Source organism: Cyprinodon variegatus, unplaced genomic scaffold (assembly GCF_000732505.1).
Source record: "Cyprinodon variegatus isolate N-32 unplaced genomic scaffold, C_variegatus-1.0 Scaffold778, whole genome shotgun sequence".
Taxonomy (NCBI): domain Eukaryota; kingdom Metazoa; phylum Chordata; class Actinopteri; order Cyprinodontiformes; family Cyprinodontidae; genus Cyprinodon; species Cyprinodon variegatus.
This window is the reverse complement of record NW_015151231.1, coordinates 179,546-190,047: the sequence shown is the minus strand read 5'-3', so window position 1 is coordinate 190,047 and position 10,502 is coordinate 179,546. Positions and strand designations below refer to the sequence as shown.

At 36.7% G+C, this 10,502-nt stretch overlaps 1 protein-coding gene across 4 annotated transcripts in view; it reads right to left on the bottom strand.

Moving 5' to 3' along the window:
* sdk2 (sidekick cell adhesion molecule 2) overlaps nt 1-10,502 on the bottom strand; it is a 123,198-nt gene that overhangs the window by 20,691 nt on the left and 92,005 nt on the right. For all 4 annotated transcript variants that reach the window (XM_015396146.1, XM_015396144.1, XM_015396143.1 and 1 more), the window contains exons 18-26: nt 7,313-7,428; nt 6,894-7,089; nt 6,691-6,789; nt 3,595-3,786; nt 3,312-3,433; nt 3,087-3,196; nt 2,460-2,610; nt 250-487; nt 47-162 (exon numbers count right to left, since the gene is read on the bottom strand). In XM_015396146.1, coding sequence (XP_015251632.1) covers nt 47-162; nt 250-487; nt 2,460-2,610; nt 3,087-3,196; nt 3,312-3,433; nt 3,595-3,786; nt 6,691-6,789; nt 6,894-7,089; nt 7,313-7,428 — 1,340 coding nt within the window. The remainder of the gene's footprint in view (nt 1-46; nt 163-249; nt 488-2,459; nt 2,611-3,086; nt 3,197-3,311; nt 3,434-3,594; nt 3,787-6,690; nt 6,790-6,893; nt 7,090-7,312; nt 7,429-10,502) is intronic.

The following is a 10,502-nucleotide window of genomic DNA, read 5'->3' as shown; positions in this document are numbered from 1 at the left end:
TATATATATAGATATATATATAGATAGATATATAGGGGAAAATGACCTTGTAGCCCAGGATGAGTCCGTTGCGGTCTGCCTCTTGAACTTCTGCCCACCGCACCAGGATGCTGCTGGAGGTTGTGGCGAATGCCGATACATTGGTGGGACCACTTGAAGGTACTGCAGTAGAACACCGCAAAGTTTTAGTGTGGTTCAATAATAATTTTGGATTTTAAAAAGTCTACATTCACTCTTAATCCTTCTCACCAGACTCCCTGGTCCGGCCATGTACTGCTTGACTCCAAGGTCCAGATCCAATACCGTTGACAGCCTGAACTCTGACCTCATACTCCGTCCACTCCTCTAAGTCCTCTATAGTGAACTCCCTCTCCAGCCGGTCCATGATGACATGAGAAAGAACGCCCCCTTTTGATCCCGCCTTGAAGTATTGGATACGATAGCCCACAAAATCTGGATTGCCATTGTACTCCCACTCTGGAAGAGGCTGAGAGGGTTGATGATATTTTAGATCCCTTCTCGCAGTAAAAAAAAAAAAAAAAAATGAATTATATCTTATCCTTCTGGGTGCATAATGAAGCAATAACACATGAGAAGTGGCACTTAACAGTAATTTAAAAACACACAAGAGGCATCAACAAAAACTATGAGAGGCAGTTTTTTTAAAGTGAAGTTGATAATTAACCCATTTAATACAGAACTACAAGGAAATATGTTAAAGTATAATGGTTCTCAAAAGTGTAAACACCCATAGCAATCTGCCTTTTTTGGGAATAAAAAAGTTTTCTACATACAATGTGACAAATATTCTTTGCATTTCAAGTAAATATTAGAAAAAGAAAAAAAAAGAAAAAAGCTGCAAGAAACTGGTTGTATTGATGTGCACACATTAAAGCTAATAAACATAATATTGATTTTACCAGTTATTCCTCAAGCCTTAATCTCACTGCTGCCATATTTTACTGTGAATCGGATAAACCTGAAATTAAGTTCAGCAGCCTTTGCAAGAAACCCCTGAGATTTGCTGTTCTCCATTCTGTAACTAACCCCATTGTTTGCAGCCATGTGAAGTATAGAAAGGGCATCAGTGCACACATATAGGAGGCTGTCCCAAGAAAAAAACATATAGCATAATAAAGGCTGCCCCAAGGAAATGCGACGAGTGTTTTGGAATTTATCTTTCTTTGTTTCTGTTTTCATCATTTTCTTATTATGTTCTGTCTTCCCTTTAATTAGTTCATGCTTTAGTTTTAGTTCTTTTTTTAACTTATTTATCTTACATAATTCCTCATGCATTCTTCGTTTATTTCTGTTTAGAATTTCCCCTTGGATTAGGAGTGTTTTGCAGAGAGCTCAGTTCATTCTGGTTAATTAGTCACTCCCCTCTAGCTGCTCTGCCTTCACTCTGCCTAAGCTGCGTCTAATTTTCCTAGATTAGCCATTCTGTTTGCCAGTCAATTCTACACCCCTTCCCTAATTATATATGCTCACCTGTCTTCATTGTTCCCTACTGGGTTTCTAGGTTTATCTGCCTCTTTTGTGAACCGTTTCAAAGCTGTTTCCTCCTAGTGTCTAACTGTAAATGTTTAGATTTTTTCTTCTTTATTAAATCATAATAACTCCCCATGCTGCTCTCTAGTTGCTAACTTAACTTTTGTACGGAACACACTTAAAAATTGTGACAAAAACATTGAAAAAAAAAAAAAACTAGTCAACTACACATTATTTCAAATGTCCCTATAAAATATATTTGCACATGTTAATTCTCTTAAAATAATTTTTCTGTAATAAATAATTTCAGGTGTTCAACACTTTAGTCTGAAAAGACTTACTTTACTTTTTAGAATATCCAGCATTAGCACGGATCACAGTCAATGAGCTCTGTCATCAACCTGCAGAGCAGATTCCTTTGCTGACAACCCTATGTGTCTTTTAATCCAGATAGATCCTCTCTGTTTAATCTTGCAATGGCTGCAGTGATATGACAAACCTCTGTGACTCAAGTCTTAACCGCTAGTGCAGGGATAGTAATAGAGAGACATGGTAAAAAAAAATCCACTGCCAAATGCTGATGCAGAAAGGAGCTGTTCCAAGGACACAGAAAGTCCAGCTTTTGCACCACTAAAAGTAATATTGCATGTTCTTTAATATCTTAATAAAAAAAAAGCCCCCAGTGTGCAGAAACAGTTTTATAAAAGCCCTGAAAACGTCACTAAATGTCAAACCTAATCATCTAAATAGAGATTTTACTAAGCTTATCTAACAGCTCAAGGACATTTGGCCTATTTGATTTTAGTTCCATCATTACATTTAAAGAATACACACAAGAGAGATGTTAAAAGAAAATAAGCCTATTCGAATCACTCATTGCAAAACCTGAAAAAATGTCCATGAAAATCTAATTAAACTAGCCAGTGTCATGCTGTCTTTATCGGGTCTAGTATGCAATGAATCCATACCACCCAGCGAAGCCAAAGGCTGGTTTCACTGGCGGTCCGCAGGGTCACGTTGGCAGGGGAGATGTCTGGAGGAGCTTGAAGCGTCTGGATCTTCCTTGAGGGCTGACTTGGAGGACTGGTGCCCACTATGTTCACCTGACGCATCCTGAACCTTAAACACAACAAATCTGATATTAGTAGGTACATAAGATACTCACTAAACTAACATGTAGGTGCCTTTCAAAAGTATTTATACTAGTAAAATAGTTTTAGATCTTGTCGTGTTAAGAGTAAAAATGTTTGCATGCATGCATCAGTTTCCTTCCAGAAACAAACCCCTATTTAGACTGATTAATCAACTCTGAAAACTACTTGAATTACTTGAATTTTTTATATCCTTACACCTATAAAATTGCATGCAGCTTTGTGTAGGTCCATAATATAAAATCAAAATAACTTACAATGCTTTTATCATATAAACTGATTAATTAATTAATCTAAAAGGCAATTTATTTAAACTTTAGATAAATAGATGGGTTTAACAATGTAGATATTATCAGTTGTATTTGAATGAGGTGGAAGAATGTTTTTTTTTTTTTTATTATGCATTACATGAGTACAATGGTTTGTTGGTATGCATGTGTGCACCTGTAGAAAGTATAGGGGTTCAGGTCGAAGACCTCCAGTGACCTAGCATCAGGTTCATTAGCCAGCTCCTGAACCATCAGCCACTCTTCGTTTTCCCCTATTATGCCAATCTGAAATGCACAGGGACATGAGCCTGCATAAGCAGTGAGGCAAATGAAACTGACAGAAAAAAGATCCAATTAAGGAATGTGTTGTCCTTAATATGTTGAACATGAATTGCCATACCTGAGCTTCAACCAGCCAACGGGAAATTGATGTCTTGCCATCATATCCTGGTTTAAACTGCAGGCTGACTGAACGTGGGCCGATGTTAGAAATGGCTAAATTGGTGGGAGGACCGGGCAGCTCTGTCAACAACATAAAAAAATTATGTTAAAGAAAACCTACAAACAAATCATGATTCTCAGCAGAATATAAAGCCAACGTTTTCAATAAAAATTATTTTCATTCACTATCAGTAGATTTCTGTAATGTTCAATTACTTCTCATCTTTCATTTGGAGACTGACCTGGAGGTACGCCAGAAGATATGGTTGATGAGGAAAGCTGACCTTGACCTTTGGAAGTCATGGCCGCTACCTGAATGGTGTAAGTGGTAAGGGCAGTGAGTCCTGTAACCTTATACTCTTGAGTCAAGTTGGGCAAGTAATGGGTCACTCTGGTGTTTGTCCTGTTGAACTCCTCCCAAGAGATTCGATAACCTGAAATATATTTTAAAATAGCACAATCCATTAAAGTAAGCATAATGTATTCCATAAGCCTAAAAGTCGTCAAAAGCCTTCAAATTTTTTAGCGTGTTTTAGTGTGTTACTACCACACACTTCAATCTACATGTTGGAACTTAGTTTAACAGAGCAGGAGAAAGAGATGAACTGTAGTGAGGTGGATTTAAAATGATACATTACTTCAAAGTCTTCTTATAGCATAACCTCCATGAGGTTTTATGCGCTCTTTAACAAAAAAGTGTGATTACTTCAGAGGTTTCTACCTTTTCATTATAAAATAACCAAATGCATTTCACTTCATATGCCGCCTTAAGAGATAATATGTAAGAACTTTTAGATTTCCTCCTGGTTATGTTCAGAAAAACTTTCTTTTTTTTTTGTCACTGGCAGTTTTTGCCAATAGAAACCTGCACAGAATATTGCATTTTACCCATTTTCACATATATAAAACTCTTTATTCGTGTTTAAGATTTCATTCTACACATTAAGGTAGAATAGGAATGGATACATGACAAAATTAATAAGAATAACATATTTAAGAAGTTCAATAATCTTTGCACTAAGAATGTTAATACACAAAATAGATGTAAAATAGTGTAAATTGTTAAAACACCCTCCATTTTAGGTTTTAGCTAAGATTTACTCACTTGAAACTAAAATTAGCCTAAGAAAACAGTGTTCTGTATAACAAAATCACAAATCAGTAAACATATGGGGCGTGGCGGCCTAGTGGTTAGGGCATAAAGTTTGAAATCCTGAGGTGCTGAGTTTGAGCCCCAGTCCCACAGACTGCCAGTCTGGCTCACTGAGCAAGACCCTTAACCCCCCTATTGCTTCCCGGGCGCCCCATGGTGGCAGCCCACTGCTCCCCAAGGCTGTAAATAAAAGATACAAGGGCTCTTTATTCTGTATTATCGACTATTAAAAATAATTTATTTTTAGTCATTGAATTGGAATCAACTGGAATTAGAGCAGTTCAACACATTCCTTGCATTCATAGAAACCGCGATTTTGGCATTGTTCACATTTTTTGTAAAGTTTTCCCATGTTAATAGGCTTGTAATGTTTCTTATCCTAAGGCTCCAAAGTTGTACATCTTTTTGTAAATCTTCTTAATTAAGTCTAAATTACTTTTCCAAATCTCTTTAGAAAATTTAGTGACAAAATCTGATGGAAGGTACGGAAATCATTATCACTGCCAGTGATATTTTGGAGAAGCATGAGCTATCTACCACTGCACCTTGAAGAGACCATGAGAGGGTTTGCCACCACTTCTTATCTTCCTCTGTTGTTTCTTTGGTATTTTCTTTGCTATTCATCCTGCTGGTCTTTTCAAAGGATCAGCTCCATCATTTGGTCTGGTTTGCTTTCAACCGAGTTTTTTTAGACAAACAGCTTCATGCTGCTGCAACAAGGGCAGCGTGGGGCAGAAGAAAGTCCGTTTCATGGGGTGTCTTTTGCTATTTTTGTGCCAAAATGTAGTTGAGGACCTGCACTTCTTTGCTACTCCACACATTATGAAGATACATTTTCAACTTCTTTCATCTTCGCCCTTTTACTTTTTTTTTTCCTTCACCTCTACTGAGATGGTCTGCTTTTACATCTTATTCTCTCTTCCTGCTGTTAGTACCCTGGACTGGCAAGCATTCATAGAGCAAGTGATCTGCTGTTGTAACTCTGCCAAAGTGTGGTTTTGAAGGGGTTGACATCAGCATGATCCAGAAAACTGACTCTGGCACAAAGCTTTCCAAAGCACTGTCTCTAAGTAGTCACCATCAGAGTCACTTTGAATTATATGAATTGATATACTAACTTACTATAATTAAAGTAGTACTGCTTTATACTAGCAACAACACTGGTGATGTGCACACTTTAAATGTACTCATGAGTTAAATATGCAATATACTTCTAGTAATGTCAGAAGTAGACCCTTTGATATACATTTGCTAATTAGGATATTTTCTTACACACATCTCCTTCCAGGCATGCAATTTAAATAGGCCTGATCATTTGACCATCAAGCGAAACTGATATAATTTAAAGAAAATAATGTTGTTTCTTTTCTTTATACGGTAGTAGTTTATTTTTATAATTATAATAGCTTCCCAAAGCAAGAAAAAAAAAGTTATAACTGCAATAAAAAATGAATTGAAACAATTTTCGCAGTCTGATTAAACATGTTTTAAATAACACATGCCTTCAAAATTTATGTACATAGTAAGTAGACACCATGAGAAATGTGTGAAAAGATACTGTTCTGTGGTGATCTTATAGGTTTATTACAGAGCATGAGGCGACAAACAGCATTAAGAAAATAGAGGAAAACAGCAGATTAAAGTAAACTAAAGGTATTAAATGAATGAATGAATAAATAAATAATGGGCAAAGGTTGAGTCAATCCACCATAAGCCCAAAAAAAAAAAAAAAAAGGATGGAACAACTGCCAACTAAAGGACAGACTGGCCAAAGGGGAAACTGCACTAGAAAACAAGGGTAACTCTGGAGGAGCTGCAGAGATCAACAGCTCCGGCAGGAGAATCTGTCAAAAATATCAGCTATTAGTTATGCCATCTACCAATTTGGCTTTTATGCAAGATAGATCCGAAAATAACTTCAAGGATAGCTAGCATACAGTGAAAACAACTTTATGAACCAATCAAGAAGTTAAAGCTCATGGTCTTCTCTGTGGGTCCATGATAAAATTGCACAAAAAACAAAAATCTTTTGGACAAATTAAGGTGTTTTCTCAGTACTTTAGGTCTTGGCTAGACACCTCACCCACCAATAAATACATTGAAAGTGGTAATTATAAGAAGACAAGTTTGGAAATTATGAAAGGATTTAAGTTATTTTACAAAGCAATATAACACTTTTAGCTACCTGTAAGAATTCCATTTTTCTCTTGCGGTTCCTTCCAGCTGACTTTTAATGAAGTGTCCAAGATGTCAGTGAAGCTGAGGTGTCCCACTGCCCCAGGGGCTAAAAATAGAATATAAATATATTGTTAAATCAGAAAGCATCAGTCATTTTCTATGATAAATAAATAAACTAATTTTGAATAAAATCTATTATAAATGACATACTGTCCTCATGTGTTCGCAAGCGCTGAGGGGGACTCCGGGGTCCATCTCCAGGGGTAGTAAAGCATAATACTGAAATGTAGTACTCTGTGAACTTTTTAAGGCCTGAGATGTAACCCACATGAACACTGTCCTGAAAGTTGGGTCGAACCATAACCACTGTGACCTCATTAGAGCGACTGGGTTCCCATGCCAATAGCTGGAAGATAGAGGTAATGACATAAAACATAGTGCATGTAATGAAATAATGAGAACATCTTAAGCAATTCACATCAATTAAGCTCATAGCAAGATGGATAATTAGATTTCCAGCCCATGCATTCTGACAATGATATATTCCTAGTTCATCAGTCGAAAGCAAAAGGCTGCCCTGCTGACACTGACCACTAGAGTGCACTGGTTGACAGAAAGGGGCTGCTCACCTTGTATCCCTGGTTGATTCCATTGATAAACTGAGGACTTGGGGCACTCCAGGTAAAACGCACAGTGGTGGAGTTGACAGCCTCAGCTTGGACATTTCCCGGTGGCACAGTGGGCACTGATCCAAAGAGAGGAGAAAACAAGGGATTCAGGAAGGCATAGGGATTAGATAAGACACAGGGAGACAAGCAGAGGGATGAAAAGAAAGAGGAATAGCAATAAGATGGGGAGAAGGGGGACTAGAAATGTTACAAGAGTCATTCTTTTCAGACTAGGTTTATATTGGAACTGTGAGAAGGAGGGTTGAGAACCCTTTATTTTGGCTCATTTGGGAAGGCAAGAACACGCCAGTCAATCGGGGTGTGAGAGCGATTGCCTCAGGCGGCTTCCAGGTAAACCCTGCAGCCGTTTGTTTGATGTGAGCATGCCATCCTGATGTAACACCGGAAAAAAGTTAGGGGGTTGCACATTAATGACGTTGATGGGACTACATTGGTCCTTGTGATTCTGTTGCATTCTCTCAGATTATCTGTATATAGTGATCCACTTTTTATTTTTTCAGCCATTTAGTGTTGGAAAGTCCAATTAATGAAAGCTTGGCAGGAAAACATAAATAGCCATATCATTTATTCGATTAGTGTAGGTGAAACTGGCATTTTCCAAATATCTAATTTTTCTATGAAACAGTAAATTAGTTTACCTGTGCGGATTTGATATATTTAGCTTAATTAAACAGGTATCTCAGAGAGAGAGAACCAAACTTTTCAAGGTTTTAATAATAACAATGAATACCTCCAAGACCGAATCCATTATTCTGGAAACATGTGAGGCATTTTGTAATCATCTGACTGTGACAGATTGACAGAAATAAATGGCATTCCTGTTCTAATAAAAGCAGACATTGGGAGCTGAGAAAAAAATCCTCAAACATCATATGCAGGGTGATAATTGTGACAAGACGCTGAACATCCAGACAAAATAACAAGTTTCAGTACAGCTCAGACCAATTACCAAGCGGCAGTGTCATGTTGCCAATGACGTGCTTTAGATTTTCTATTATCCTATGTGTCATATCTATATTCAATGTTTTAAACTTCACTTAGAAGAAGAATAATGGCACAGTTTTAACATAATGCAAGAAACATGTTTTCTTAATCTGCCTGTGAGGTAAGTTTATCTGGGCATAAAGAGGAACAGATATAAAAGGTGGGTGGCTGGGGTTATTTATTTAGATTTTTTTTTGTTTATGGGCGCTCCTGAGAATACCTAGTGGTTTTGATGCAACATTCCACCCTAAAACACTTAATCTAGCATGACAGTTATGACTCTGTTTTGTCTTTTAAAACTTTAAAGGATCTAAAAATATATGAAATGTGTAATAATTTAGGTATTATGTAAGGTAAAGACTGTTTCAGACTTTTCAAGTAAATATTAGCTTTGATGTGGCCAGGAAAGACACTGACCGCAAGCAAAGGCTGGGTTATCTTTTTTCATTGCATTAGAAACATTTTCATGAATTATTCCTATTAGTTTGGAGATTTATACCCAGCAATGGAATTATATAGACAGTCAGCATGATAATATGTGATTTAAAGGCCAAGAATCATTATTTTCTAAAGAGCCAGACATTAGAAAACGTACTCTCTCTTGGAAACCGCATAGATTTAGGTGATTTATAGTTACCGTGGCTTTGATCCTAAAGACTCTGAGTAAACAGGGCAGACAAGGAAGACGAGAATGTTGGAAAAAGTAGGCATGGCAGTACTGCAAAATGCTAAAGGCATGTTCTAATGACTTTACTCAGCATGAACAAGCAGAGAAGAAGTCATCCAAAACCAATTCCTATTGAAACATGCAGAGGTATGTCACAAGAGTGATGCTTGTCAATCAATGATAATTTATGTTTAAGATCAATCAAATCTGGGCTAAATCTCCAACTAGAATTTTTAGCTGTTCAAATAGAACCATTAGTTTTGGTGTAAGATGTTGCATGTATGAATATCATTGAGTACATTAAAAACATTCAATTTGGTGTAGATAAAGAGGGCTTTTTGGTAGAATGCGTGCAAATGTATCTAAATATTTTTGCTCTTTTTAGTTGTAATCAGATTTTATATCTCAGACCAACATGTACAAGTTAGATTATATTTGTTTTACAGTTTTATTTGAATTCTAGTAAGTATTTCAAAGTGTGCTGAGCATTGGTGCTAAGTCTGCCAGATTTGATGCCCCTAAATAAAATCTATTGGGTTAGTTGTTTAAATTAGCATTCCAGGAAGTTAATAGTTAAAGAGTCCAAAAAAAAAAAAAAGTTTGGAGAAGTTTAAAACCTGAACTGATCATAAAATAACACCCAAAGCTTCAGAAATCCAAAGGAGAGCTATTCAATCCATTATCATTAAAACAACTGAATGGTATGGTTCAGTTATAATTCTACAGTACAAAGACATGGCTTTCCTAAGCTGTCTAGGTAAGCATTGATCAGTAAGGGAAGAGCCCAAGTGGACCAAGATAACTTTAAAGAATGTGCAGTGACCCATCCCTTACAGTAGTTAGGAGATGTAGATAACACAGCAATCATTTACAATGCAGATCAAATGTTTTAATGAGGATTTGCACGAAATTGGTAAGAGGAATTCATATATGTGTACAATTTTCCAGAGGCTATGGAAGGAAAAAAAAAATCTGGTCAGATTAAACAAAAACTGAGGCAAAATTATTTGTGTGCTGAAAAACTGACACTGGGAAACATACAACATGCATTTTATTATCAGGGACCAGAAAGCTGGTCAGAACTGAAGGGACGAAAGGCTGCTTGTAGCTCCACATGAGGACTAGAATATAATAGAATAGAATTCAAAATTATCCTGGGCGGAAAATTCTCTGACAAAGCAACAGGCAAATGGAAGCTCTTTTAGGTATGTTCAGGCAGTCTTTTAGCATTTTGTTTATTCACGCAGTTAAATCAGGTGTCTGAATCATCTGTTATAAAAAAAAGCTCCCTAATTCAAAGATGAGTATAACTGAAATACTGTGTCCTTAAACAGCAGGAAACAAAGCAAACAATTTGACAGTTAAGTCAAAACAGTTTTGCTCGCTACAGATTAATTTTATTTCTGTCTATTTTCGCAAAACATTTTCAAAGAAAAAACTCATTATGTTAAATTTACATCCCACTTTTGGGGGGGGGGG